A 14,134-nucleotide genomic window follows, 5' to 3' on the forward strand; every position below is an offset into this window, starting at 1 on the left:
AGCTCTTTGAATTTATCTCTGTAAGGCATGTTTTCTAATCCTATAATCATTCTTGTGGGCCTTCCAGAACCTTCTTCAATTTATCAACATTCTCCTTTAATTGTGGCACCAAAACCTGATACAGTATTCTAGCACTAGTCACACCAGTGCCAAGAGTCACTCAAGAGTTCTAAAGGAACACAAATATGAAATTCCAGAACTACTAACCATGGTATATATCCTATTGCATAAATCAGCCTCTGTACAAGATAACCGGGGGATGGTTAATGTAATGCCATTTTTTAAAAAAAGGCTCCAGAGGTGATCCTAGCAATAAAAGGCCAGTGAGCCTTACCTCAGTACCAGGAAATTTGGTTGAAATTGTGGTAAAGAACAGAATGATCAGACACATAAATGAACACATTACATTGGGGAAGAGTCAACATGGCTTTTGTAAAGGGAAATCATGTCTGATCAATCTATTATATTTCTTTGAGTGTGTCAACAAATATGTGGACAAGGGTGATCCAGTCCATATAGTGTACTTGGACTTTCAGAAAGTCTTTGACAAGGTCCCTCACCAAAGGCTATTAAGCTACATAGGCAGACATGGTATAAGAAGGAAGGTCCTCTCATGGATCAGTTAAAAGATAGGAAATAAAGGGTAGGAATAAAAGGTCAGATTTCACAGTAGAGTGAGGTAAATAGAGGGGTCACCCCAATGATTTGTACTGGGAGCAGTGCTGTTCAACATATTCATAGATGATCCAAAAAAAGGCATAAGCAGTTATGTGGCAAAGTTTGCAGATAGTCCAAAATTACTCAAGATCGTTAAATCCAAAGCAGACTCTGAAGAGTTACAAAGGGAACTCACAAAACTTGGTGACCAGTCAGCTTAACTTCAGTATCAGAAAATATAATGAAGCAGATAATAAAGCAATCAATTTGCAAACATCTAGACGATAATAAGGTAATAAGTAACAGTCAGCATGAATTTGTCAAGAACAAATAGTGTCGAACCAACCCGATAGCTTTCTTTGATAGGGTAACAAGCCTTATGGATGGGGGTAAGTGGTAGATGTTCTATATCTTGACTTTAGTTAGGCTTTTGATACTATCTCCCATGATTGTCTCATAAACAAACTATGGAAATTCAACCTAGATGGAGCAACTATAAGGTGGGTGCATAATTGGTTGGAAAACTGTTCCCAGAGAGTAATTATCAGTGGTTCACAGTCATGGTGGAAGGGGATATCGGGTGGGGTCCACTGGGATCAGTTCTGGGTCCCGTTCTGTTCAATATCTTCATCAATGATTTAGATAATGGCATAGAGAGTACACATAAAGTTTGCAGATGATACCACACTGGGAGGGGTTGCAAGTGCTTTGGGGGATAGGATTATAATTTAAAATGATCTGGACAAACTGGAAAAATGGTCTGAAGTAAATAGGATGAAATTCAATAAGGACAAATGCAAAGTATTCCTCTTGGGAAAGAACAATCACTTGCACACATACAAAATGGGAAATGACTGCTTAGGAAGTAGTACTGCGGAAAGGGATCTGTGAGTCATAGTGGATCATAAGCTAAATATGAGTCAACGGTGTAACATTGTTGCAAAAAATGCAAACCTCATTCTGGGATGTATTAGCAGGAGTTCTGCAAGCAAGACACGAAAAGTAATTTTTCCGCTCTACTCCGCGCTGATTAGGCCTCAGCTGGCATTTTGTGTCCAGTTCTAGGCGCCACATTTCAGGAAAGATGTGGAAAAATTGGAGAAAGTCCAGCAAATAGCAACAAATATTATTAAAGGTCTAGAAATCATGACCTGTAAATATTGATTGAAAATATTGGGTTTGTTTAGTCTGGAGAAGAGAAGATTGAGAGGGGACATGATAGTTTTCAAGTACATAAAAGGTTGTTACAAGTAGGAGGGAGAAAATTTTTTGTTCTTAACCTCTGATGATAGGACAAGAAGCAATGGGCTTAAATTGCAGCAAGGGCGGTTTAGTTTGGATATTAGGAAAAACTTCCTAACTCTCAGGGTAATTAAGCACTGGAATAAATTGCCTAGAGAGGTTGTGGAATCTCCATCATTGGAGATTTTTAAGAGCAGGTTAGACAAACACCTGTCAGGGATGGTCTAGATAACACATAAATGCAGGTGACAGGACTGGATGACCTCTCAAGGTCCCCTCCAATCCTATGATTCTATGATTTTGGCAAGAAAATGGCAGATTAAATTAAAGGTTAACAAATGCAAAGTAATGCACACTGGAAAACATAATCCCAACTATTCATACAAAATGAGGTCTAAATTAGCTGTTACCATTCAAAAAAAAAAAAAAAAATCTTAAAGTCATTGTGGAGAGTTCTCTGAAAACATTTCCTCAATGTGCAGCAGGAGACAAAAACACAAACAGAATGTTAGGAACCATTAGGAAAGGGATGGATAATAGTGTGGAGAAGGGAGTATTGAACCCAGGCTTTCTAGATTTTGAGGGAGATCTTTAACCACTGAGCTAAACATTATGTGGGGAACCCTATCTACCTTTGTACTGGGTGGGTTCAGGTATGCCATGAGAGCACCTACTGGATTGGGCACTGTAGGTGAGATAGGCATAGGAACACCTATTTTGAGGTCCTACTGGGTCTGAGGCATAAACCTGGATGCCAAGACTGAGGCAACTTCTCGGCCTGCTCACCAGCAGGTTTTTAGATGCCCAGAGAACTTTACCAGTGGAAAGTAGGGCACCTAGGCCCAGATGTTTAAAGGTATTTAGGTGCCTAATGGGATTTTCAAATGCACCTGGTAGCCTAACACCCATTGAAATCAATGAATTTTACACACCTAGAGACTTTTGAAAATCCGACCCGGTGCCTAAATTCATTTAACAATCTGGCCCCTGGCCCCGATGGACTGTAGTCATCTACGGGGTAAGGTAGCAGATGAGTGCGGGTTTTGTGATTTCCAGTGGGGCACAAATACTGGACTGAACTGCCTAAAATGGCATTTAGGGGCCTAAGACTCTTTGTGAGTCAAGGCCTTAAGAACATAAGACTGGCCATACTAGGTCAGACCAATTGTCCATCTTGCTCAGTCTCCTGTCGTCCGATTGTGGCCTATGCCGGGTGCTTCAAAGGGAATGAACAGAACAGCAATCATCAGATGATCCATCCCCTGTCATCCACTCCCAGCTTCTTAGTCAGTAAAATAACCAGAGAGGGCTTAAAATAAACACAAGCAGTAGGTCTGTTGAATAAGAAGCTGCCAATAAGTAGAGCCCCATGAACCTGCATTGTAAACATTGTAATTACATGGTGATGGTGAAGAAAGGGAAGGATCTTGTTATTTTCCTGAGCTGCCATATGTGTCCTGCAGAGTAATAAAACCATTCTCCATCTATCTTTTGATTCTCCTTCTATTACCATTGCCCATTTGTCTTCCCTCTGCAGTGTACATCTACAGAAGAAATGTCCAACCAAACCATCGTGACTGAGTTCCTTCTCCTGGGATTCTCTGATGTGTGGGAACAGCAGATTTTACACTTCCTGGGGTTTCTAGTGATTTACCTGGCAGCCCTGGTTGGGAATCTTCTCATCATCACCGTCATAGCCCTCGACCAGCACCTTCACACCCCCATGTACTTTTTCCTGGGCAACTTATCCTTCCTAGACCTCTGCTATATCTCAGTCACGGTCCCCAAGTCCATGGCTGACTCCCTAACCAACAACAGACTCATCTCTTTCTCTGGATGTGTCACCCAAGTCTTTCTAGTTATAACTTTTACAGCAGCAGAGCTGGCCTTTCTCACGGTGATGGCGTATGACCGCTACATTGCAATCTGCCGCCCTCTGCATTACAAGGTGACTATGAACAGAGGTGCTTGTGCCCAGTTGGCAGCTGGTTCATGGATCAGCAGCATGATGTGCTCTCTATTACACACTGCTAATACCTTTAGGTTACATTTCTGCAGGTCCAATGTTATCGCTCAGTTTTTCTGTGATATCCCACAGTTGCTAAAGATCTCTTGCTCTGATACACACGCTAATGCAATAGTCATGATTGGTCTTGGATCACTTCTAGATGTGGTCTGCTTTGTATTGATAATTGTGTCCTACATTCACATCTTCTCCACGGTGATGAGAATCCCCTCTGAGCAGGGCAGGTACAAAGCCTTCTCCACCTGCATCCCACACCTGGTTGTTTTTTGTTTATTTATGAGTACAGCATCATTTACGTACATGAGGCCCAGATCGATGTCTTCAACATCTCTAGATCTGATGGCTGCTGTGTTCTATTGTGTGGTGCCACCACTAATGAATCCCATCATTTACAGTCTAAGAAACAAAGAGATAAAAGAGTCTCTATGGAAAATAATAGGCAGGATATTTTTTTCTCAAAAGAAATGAACTCCTCATACTGAACTCTTACTGTCCACCTGGAATAAAGTATTCCCACCCTCCACCTTATGTAATGGTTCAGGCTGACTTTGTTTGAGGACCAGCTTATGTTCATGTTAGGATCAGAACCTCATAGACTCATAGACTCATAGACTTTAAGGTCAGAAGGGACCATTATGATCATCTAGTCTGACCTCCCGCATGATGCAGGCCACAAAAACTGACCCACCCACTCCTGGAATAATTCTCTCCCTTGACTCAGCTGTTGATGTCCCCAAATCATGATTTAGGGACTTCAAGTCACAGAGAATCCTCCAGCAAGCGACCCCTGCCCCAGGCTGCAGAGGAAGGTGAAAAACCTACAGGGCCTCTGCCAATCTACCCTGGAGGAAAATTCCTTCCCGACCCCAAATATGGCGATCAGCTGAACCCCGAGCATGCGAGAAAGATTCTCCAGCCAGACCCTCCGGAAAAAAGTTCTCTGTAGTAACTTTTAATATCCCATCATTGACCATTATTACTAATTACTAGCGATGGCACGTTATTAACCTATTGACTAAAATCACGTTATCCCATCAAACCATCCCCTTCATAAACTTATCAAGCTTAATCTTAAAGCCAGAGAGGTCTTTCACCCCCACTGTTTCCCTCGGAAGGCTGTTCCAGAACTTCACCCCTCTGATGGTTAGAAACCTTCGTCTAATTTCAAGCCTAAACTTCCCGACGGCCAGTTTATATCCATTTGTTCTCGTGTACACATTAGTACTGAGCTGAAATAATTCCTCTCCCTCCCTGGTATTTATCCCTCTGATTTATTTAAAGAGAGCAATCATATTCCCCCTCAGCCTTCTTTTGGAAAAGGTAAACAAACCGAGCTCCTCGAGTCACCTTTCATACGACAGATTTTCCATTCCTCGGATCATCCTAGTGGCTCTTCTCTGTACCCGTTCCAGTTTGTATTCATCCTTTTTAAACGTGGGAGACCAGAACTGCACACAGTACTCCAAATGAGCTCTCACCAGTGCCTTGTATAACGGAACCAGCACCTCCTTATCCCTACTAGATATACCTCACCTAATGCATCCCAGGACCGCATTAGCTTTTTTCATGGCCACGTCACATTGCCGACTCATAGTCATCCTGCGATCAACCAGGACTCCGAGGTCCTTCTCCTCTTCCGTTACTTCCAACCGATGTATCCCCAGCTTATAACTAAAATTCTTGTTAGTCATCCCTAAATGCATAACCTTATACTTCTCACTATTAAATTTCATCCTATTACTATTACTCCAGTTTACAAGGTCATCCAAATCTCCCTGAAGGATATCCCGATCCTTCTCCGAATTGGCAATACTTCCCAACTTTGTATCATCCGCAAACTTTATCGGCCCACTCCTACATTTGGTTCCAAGGTCAGTAATAAATAGATTAAATAAAATCAGACCCAAAACTGAACCCTGAGGAACTCCACTGGTAACCTCCCTCCAACCTGACAGTTCACCTTTCAGTATGACCTGCTGCAGTCTCCCCTTTAACCGGTTCTTTATCCACCTCTGGATTTTCATATCGATCCCCATTTTTTCCAATTTAACCAATAATTCCTCATGCGGTACTGTATCAAACGCTTTACTGAAATCTAGGTATATTAGATCCACCGCATTTCCTTTATCTAAAAAATCTGTTACTTTCTCAAAGAAGGAGATCGGGTTGGTTTGGCATGATCTACCTTTTGTAAAACCGTGTTGTAATTTGTCCCAATTGCCATTGACCTTAAGGTCCTTAACTACTTTCTCCTTCAAAATTTTTTCCAAGACCTTGCATATTACAGATGTTATACTAACAGGCCTGTAGTTACCCGGGTCACTTTTTTTCCCCTTCTTGAAAATAGGAACCACATTAGCTATTCTCCAGTCCAACGGTACCACCCCCGAGTTTACAGATTCATTAAAAATTATCGCTAACAGGCTTGCAATTTCTCGCGCCAGTTCCTTTAATATTCTCGGATGAAGATCATCCGGTCCGCCCGATTTAGTCCCGTTAAGCTGTTCAAGTTTGGCTTCTACCTCGGATACAGTAATGTCAACCCCCCATCCTTTATTCCCATCCGTCTCGCTGCCACTATTCCTGAGTCCTTCATTAGCCTCATTAAAGACTGATGCAAAATATTCATTTAGATATTGTGCCATGCCTAGATTATCCTTATTCTCCACTTCATCTACAGTCTTAAGTGGTCCCACTTCTTTTTCCTTTGTTTTCTTCCTATTTATATGGCTATAAAACCTCTTACTATTGGTTTTAATTCCACTCGCAAGGTCCAACTCTACACGGCTTTTGGCCTTTCTCACTCCATCTCTACATGCTCTGACCTCAATAAGGTAGGTTTCTTTGCTGATCCCTCCCATCTTCCACTCCTTGTACGCTTTCTGTTTTTTCTTAATCACCCGTCTGAGACTCTCGCTCATCCAGCTCGATCTAAATCTAATTTCCCTTCCTCGGGATACAGGCCTCCGACAGCTCCTGCAACTTCAACTTGAAATAATCCCAGGCGCCTTCCGCCTTTAGATCCATAAATATGTTAGTCCAATCTACTTCCCTAACTAGTTGCCTTAATTTATTAAACTTAGCCCTTTTGAAATCGTAAACTTTAGTCTCCGATTTAATTTTGTTAATCTTTCCATTTAGTTTAAACCGAATTAGCTCATGATCACTCGAGCCAAGGTTGTCCCCTACAACCATTTCCTCAACGAGGTCCTCACTACTCACCAAAACCAAATCTAAAATGGCATCCCCACTCGTCGGTTCATCAACTACTTGATGAAGGAATTCATCAGCTATCACGTCTAGGAAAATCTGAGCCCTATTATTGTTACTAGCTTTTGTTCCCCAATCTATATCCGGGAAGTTAAAGTCTCCCATTATTACACAGTTCCTATTAGTATTTACTTCCCTAAAAACGTTAAAGAGTTCTCTGTCCATATCCAGGCTAGATCCTGGCAGTCTATAGCACACTCCTAGCACTATCCCAGGGGAGGCTTTAGTAGTTCTTTTACCCAGTGTGAGTATTCCCAGACAGACTCTGTCTTATCCATTCCATCACTTATTATTTCTTTACAGTTTCCTCTCACTGTTGACATACAATGCTACTCCCCCCACCTTTACCTTTGTTCCCCTGACATTTTGCATTTTCTGATTTTGGCTGGGATTTTTTAAAATCTGAGAGAAATTTGGTGAAAAAATTTAAAGCATCTAAATTCCTCAGGAGCCAAAGTCCAATTTTCAAACAAGACTCAGGCACTTCTGAAAATTTTACTCTTAGGTGCTCAAATCCCAATGAGTTTTCAGTAGAATGTGTGAATCTAATTATCTTTTGGCCCCTTTGAAAATCCTAGGAAGAGCTAATTGCAAATTTTCCATTTTCTAGTTTGAAATATCCACTTAAAATGAACTTTTTTATTTCAAAATGTCATTTCCAAATTTAAAAAAAATGTGGTTTTTTAATTTTAAAATGCTAATTCCAAACTTTTTAAAAATTGAAATATTTTGAATGGGCATTTTGATTTAAAATGCCATTTTAATGTTATTTTAAGTCAAACCGGCAATTCATAATGATTATTTTCATTGTTGTTTTGTTGGTCCCAGGATAAGAAAGAGAGAAGGTGGATGAAGTAATATCTTTTATTGGATCAACTTCTTTGGTGGAAGAGACAAGTTTCCAGGCTATCTGAAAAAGAACTGTGTAGCTCGAAAGTTTGTCTCTTCCAGCAACACAAGTAGGTCTAATTCATAATGACATTTTTTCATTTTCAGTTGACATTTCTAAATGAAAGAATTTTTATTGGAACGTCAAAGCATTTCATTTTGGTAAAAAAGAAAAAGAAAAAGAAAAAGAAAACAAATTAGTATTTTTGGTTTTGACATTTCCCAATCAAATTTTTAAGAACTTTTCATTCAGTGAATATTTTTGATGTTTCTATTTTCACCCCATCTAAGACGAAAACAAACATCAAAATACCAGAATTTCTCACAGAATTTTCTGCTTTACAATGAGCTGTAAACCCCAGGCTTTTACTCTAACAACATTTTCACTTTGATTTTACAAGGAGCGGGCTACTGACCTCTCCACACCCCAGGGGAAAGGACTGAGTAGGGAAAAGGGGCCAGTGGGGAGAACCTGGCTGAGGCCTGCACCTCGCCTAATTGATACCCCAGCTCCAGCTCCTCCTCACTGCCCCCCACAGGGGAGGTAGGTGCTTGTTTACCGAGCTCCCCAGCCTATCCATTGAGCAATGAGTCCCTTTTGACTAGGGCTGGGCAGAAAATGTGTTTGTTTTCATAGAAAATTTTGACTTTATGACAAACAACCCTCCCTCTCCAAACTTTCAGCTGAAAATGTAAATTTCTAGTAGGAAATACCACTGCCGTGTCTCATGGGAGTTGCAGTTTGTGTGCCTCAAACTCCCGTTCTCTATGGGACAGGTTCCTTGGCTGGACAACATTTGCACCATGGGATTCCTTCTTCCTAAGTTGCTTTGGTGTATCATGGGAGTCTTCCAGCTGCAATGCCTCATGGGGCGGATGTAGTCTGGCTAGAGATTCCAGCCCATAAAGGAGAATGTGACCACAAGGCAACCAAACTACAGCTCCCATGAGACACTGAAGTGGCATTTTCAAGTAGAGAGATTCACTTTTCACCTGAAAGTTTTCAAACAATGTTGGGCTCTGGGGTGGTGTTTTTCCAGAGATAAGAAACATTTTTTGCAAAAAGATCCATGTGGTTGAAAACTGAATTTTCCATTGAAAAACAGATTTGACAAAAAAATTTCAACCAGTTTTACTTGTGACAGCAGCACAGAGAGACATTGACCAGAAGGTTTGGTGCTCCATTTTCTGCCCTCATCCAGAATAACCATGGGAAGGCATTAGTCCTCTCCCTCTTCCATGCAGCCAGAGGAGATTGTGGATTGTGCAAATAAAACTCACTAGTTTCTTCTCTTGCTGGCGATCAGACAGGAGCCATGGACATTGGAGAATGGATTCTCCTGTCACCCACAAAAGGGGTTCCTGCAGGGCAGGACTGGCACACATTGGCAAGGAACAGGAGGATGTGGAGGAAGTGTATCTAGCCACTATCTCTGCTTCTACGTGTTCTTTTGAAAAATAGACTTCAGGCTGAGGTTTTCAAAGGAGCCTAAGGGATTTAGCCTAGGGATTTAGGCACCCAAAACCGAAAACTCCCACAGTGTTTCAGTGGATTGTGCACTCCTGACTCCTTTAGGCACCTTTGAACATTACAGCTCTCTGCCTCTTGGGCTGCTGATCTGGCTGTTTGACGAAGAAAGAAAACAGAACAGGCAGGGGTGGGGCATGGAAGAAAGCCCTTTGTCCTCAAAAGCAGATCATTCAGTGTTATCAGTGTATAGTCTGCAGCCAATAAAACATCTTGTTTCAGCCCTGAGTGTACAACATGCTGCAAACAATTTCCTCCATAAGCCCACAGAGCCAAATCCATTCCTGGTGTAACTCCCTGGAATTCAGTGGCCTCACACCAGATGAATTTGGCCCAATCTCAAGTGTTTTTCTACTGAATCCTCTGCAATGCCGACTGAGGATAATCACAGCTCTGTGCTCCCAGTGGGCGTTGTGCCCGGGGAATTCTCCACATGGCCTGCGTACTCTACTTCCTATTTACACCTGAATCCCTGGGCTGACGTTACAGCCTTTACACACTCTGCAGAATTTAAACACAGGGACATGAATGGGAAGAGATTGTGCCTGATAAAGTGTCCTGAGGAACGATGACACGTCCTGATATAAACCTCCACTGGATAATGCAGGAGATGAGGAGTCAAATGTGGAAAAGTGTCTAAAGTTTTAGGTATTTAGACACCTAAATATTCAGCTAGGTTCCTACTGGGGTCCTCAGGTGTGCCTAACTCCCATTGATTTCATGATTTCCACTCATCTGAGCTGTCACTAATTATCTTCAACTGGGCAGTCTTCTGAAGGACCAGTCAGACAGCTCGGACCTGTGATGCCCATCTGGACAGTGCAAAGGTGAGTTCAGTCCCCAGAACACATTCATGACCTGCATCTCCACAGAGATTGTGCCAACCAGCAATGGGGACCTTGTCTGCCCATTCAGCTAGTGGTGGGTTTTGTAGTGACAGGGCAGATCCATGACCTCAGACCCTAAAGCTCTTCTTTTGAATGTTGAGGAATTTGGGATCCAGCATGGATTAGAGTCTTGGTTTGGGCCCATCTCTGATTTTCTGTCATGTGGATGCATTCCTGCTCAGGGGAATGTTTCTTCTCTCAGCCCGAGTAAGCCTAGATGTTATACCCCAGCTATACCCCAATCTTCTTCCCACTGGAGTCCATAGGCTCTCCATGAGTTCTGGGTACAGCTGGTTGGGAATTCTCCACTGGAATGATTTTCTAATATCAAATTTCCTTTCACAAAATCAAAATTTTCCATGAGAATATTGAGTTTTTCACTGATCCCTCTGTGCTGAAGGAGACTGCAAGAACTCTGCTTCATTCTGTGTCCAGTTCCAGCTGTCTGAGCATAACAACAAGAGCTTCTTAATGTGCCCCTTCTCTCCAGATTCTCCATGTGGGAAGCTCAGCCCTTAAAGGCACAGTCCCCAATACCCTCAAAAATTTCAAAATTGAAAACTACAATTGATTTTCCATCAGGAAAATTGCAATGATGGCTCCCTGCCAGCCTGGAAGGTGCTTGCCAATGTTCATGTTTACCCTGTAGCCAGAAAGTGAAATTGGCAAGAACCTTCCAGGTGGGCTGCTGGAGGCTGAGCTCCTTGGCTCTCTGCCTACACCCAGCCAGGCAGCCGGGGAGTGTGTGTTTCTGTTACTGAATGGCTGCGTGGCCGTGTGTGTGGGAGTGAGGAGGGCCAACGGGGCTGTATAAAGAACAGGCCACAATGCAGTGTATTCAGCTGTTCTGCTGCAGATGTTCCAGTCCCTGTTGTGGGTCAGGCAGATGACTTCAGCTCAGCTAACAGGGACTGCCCCTGCCCGAGGCAGGTGTGAGCGGTCACAGGGATCAGCACAAGGCAAGAGAAGAGGAGCAGCATAGGGAATGCAAGGGTCCCTGATCCTATATTAACAGGAGGTTTCGGCCCCATAGCTATTCCTGCACAGCAGCAAGAGTGAGATAGAAGAACTAAGAGCCTTCAAAGCATGGTCCAAGCCAGGATCAGGTTTAAGCCCCTGTCTCCTCAGACAACTCCATTCCCTGCCTTTACCCCTCTCTGTTATGTTGCACACTTGTGGGTGAGGCGGCCTGTGGGACTGGTGCTTGCTGTGTGGCAGATACACCAGGGATCGTGAATATGGAGTACAGGCCACATGCACAGGGGAGATCTACAGAAAACGACAGGGACACTCGCTCAATGTGTAGGAAAAATGTGTGTCTTCTCCCCAAGCCTGAGGTTAGCACCTAGGGATCCTGCCTCCAACCACTGAGTTCAGCCCACTTGGCCTTCCTGCTTCTGCGTCTTTTCTCTCCCTTTAATTTTCCAACACTGCAGAAAGGCACAGGGCAAGGAAGCCTGGGTCTGAGCTGGGCAGGGCTCCAGGGGGTGAGTCCTGGAAGCCCTCAGAGAACGGACTTGGATACATCTTCTTCTCCCTGGCAATGAAATGCAAAACCAGCTGCATACAGACCAGCTGCAGAGACCAATGTGTCAGAGTAGCCCCTTGTCCTGTGGTTAAGCCCCCCAGCTGAGGGTGGCTAAAGGTGAAAAGGAGGCTTCCCCTGGCCTGATTCCTTCTGGCAGGAAATGGCTTAAGTTGCCAAAGCCAGCTGACTCCAGGAGAGGGGCATCCCTGCAGCCTGGACTTAGGTGCTGAGCAGCCTGACGACATGGACGCTGACACTACATCCTTTCTCAATGTTGTCACTGCTGATCTTTCCCTCCGCTCCATTCTCAGTGGGGGGTCTAAAGTATCTGACACACCAGGTCCCAGAATCCCAGCTGCAATCCACAAGCTGAAATTGCCCTAGAGCCACGGACCCTGGGAGCTCATCCCAGGAATCCCAGGCTCCCAGCTTTAAGTAGGGAGCTTGGAAGCCCTGACAGCCCTGCCTCGAACCAGGGTTCTGAGGACTCTCAGGCTGCAGACCTGAGAGCTGAGCCCGGGTTAGAAACAGGGCTCCCAGGGCTTTCAGTCTCCCGGCTTCATGGCAGGGAGCCTGGAAGCTCTGACAAGGTAGGCTGCCCCAGAGCCACGTACTCTGGGATACCTGGGTCCCCAGCAGCCCATCTTCATTGCCAGCCTGCCTTTCCTTCACTGAAAGTTCATGGAACCCGAGATGTTTCCATGAATCTCTGGGTTCTATGAATCGGCAATATTGGACAAAAGTCTGTGTCATCAGAAAATTTCTAATCAGCTCTACTTGTTCTTTATCTCTGCCGGAAGCTGGAGTAAGCTCCAGCCTGCATCATTGGAACAGCTGAGCGAATACAGCAAAGTCGTCCCTGTGTGAATAGTAACAGACTATTCATCCTTTCTTTTTCTTACTGCAGACAACACTAAAAAAAAGGCTCATTTGGTGCAGATGCAATGCTGCCTAATGTTTTTAAAATCTTTATTTCACACTGGTTGCTGGCATGTCAGGGAGATTGAATAACCATGAAATGTCAGTTCCCAGCTGGTGTAAATCAATATCGCTCCATAGGAGTCAATGGGCCAGATCTCCAACTGATGTAATTCATCGTCTCTCCATTGGTGTAAATGGGCCAAATTCCTATCTGGTATAAATACGCATCGCTCCTTTGGAGTCAATGTGGTAGATCCCCCAGTTGGGGGGAATCATCCATAGCTCCATTGGAATCAATGGGGCCAGATCCCCATTTGGTGTAAATGAGCTGTAGACCCATTTCAGTCAATGGCACCAGATAAGAACGTAAGAACATAAGAACGGCCGTACTGGGTCAGACCAAAGGGCCATCCTGCCCAGTATCCTGTCTACCGACAGTGGCCAATGCCAGGTGCCCCAGAGGGAGTGAACCTAACAGGTAATGATCAAGTGATCTCTCTCCTGCCATCCATCACCACCCTGTGACAAACAGAGGTTAAGGACACCATTCTTTACCCATCCTGGCTAATAGCCATTAATGGACTTAACCACCATGAATTTATCCAGTTCTCTTTTAAACGCTGTTATAGTCCTCGTCTTCACAACCTCCTCAGGTAAGGAGTTCCACAAGCTGACTGTGCGCTGAGTGAAGAAGAACTTCCTTTTATTTGGTTTAAACCTGCTGCCTATTAATTTCATTCGGTGACCCCTAGTGCTTGTATTATGGGAATAAGTAAATAACTTTTTGTTATCTACTTTCTCCACATCACTCATGACTTTATATACCTCTATCACAGTGGTTCCCAAACTTTAACAGCCCGCGAACCCCTTTCACTAAATTGTGAAATCTTGTGAACCCCCTCCTAAAAATGAATATTTTCAGGGATTTAAGTTTAAATTTCCTCAGTGTGATGGATACCCCAACTGCCGGGCCCCGGAATCTATGAACCTCTGAAAAATATTTTTAATTGAAACTTTTTTTAATGAACATAGAAAAACCAGAAACCAAAAAAGTTTCTGTAAAATGTTTTTTTGGCTTTTGTTTAAAAAAAAATGGTTTGGAATAAAAATAAATTCATTTTTGGTTTTCAAAAATCAGAAAATGTTTCATGAAAACAGTTTTTGAAAATGGACCATTTTTCCATTTC

General features: G+C 43.3%; 1 protein-coding gene across 1 annotated transcript; it reads left to right on the forward strand.

Moving 5' to 3' along the window:
* Window positions 1–3,445: 3,445 nt before the first annotated feature.
* Window positions 3,446–4,393, forward strand: LOC128847949 (olfactory receptor 14I1-like). Its single transcript, XM_054047673.1, has one exon. The coding sequence runs from the start codon at window positions 3,455–3,457 to the stop codon at window positions 4,391–4,393; it is 939 nt and encodes a 312-aa protein (XP_053903648.1). The 5' UTR covers window positions 3,446–3,454.
* Window positions 4,394–14,134: the final 9,741 nt, after the last annotated feature.

The sequence above is a fragment of the Malaclemys terrapin genome, chromosome 13, assembly GCF_027887155.1.
Source record: "Malaclemys terrapin pileata isolate rMalTer1 chromosome 13, rMalTer1.hap1, whole genome shotgun sequence".
Classification (NCBI taxonomy): Eukaryota; Metazoa; Chordata; order Testudines; family Emydidae; genus Malaclemys; species Malaclemys terrapin.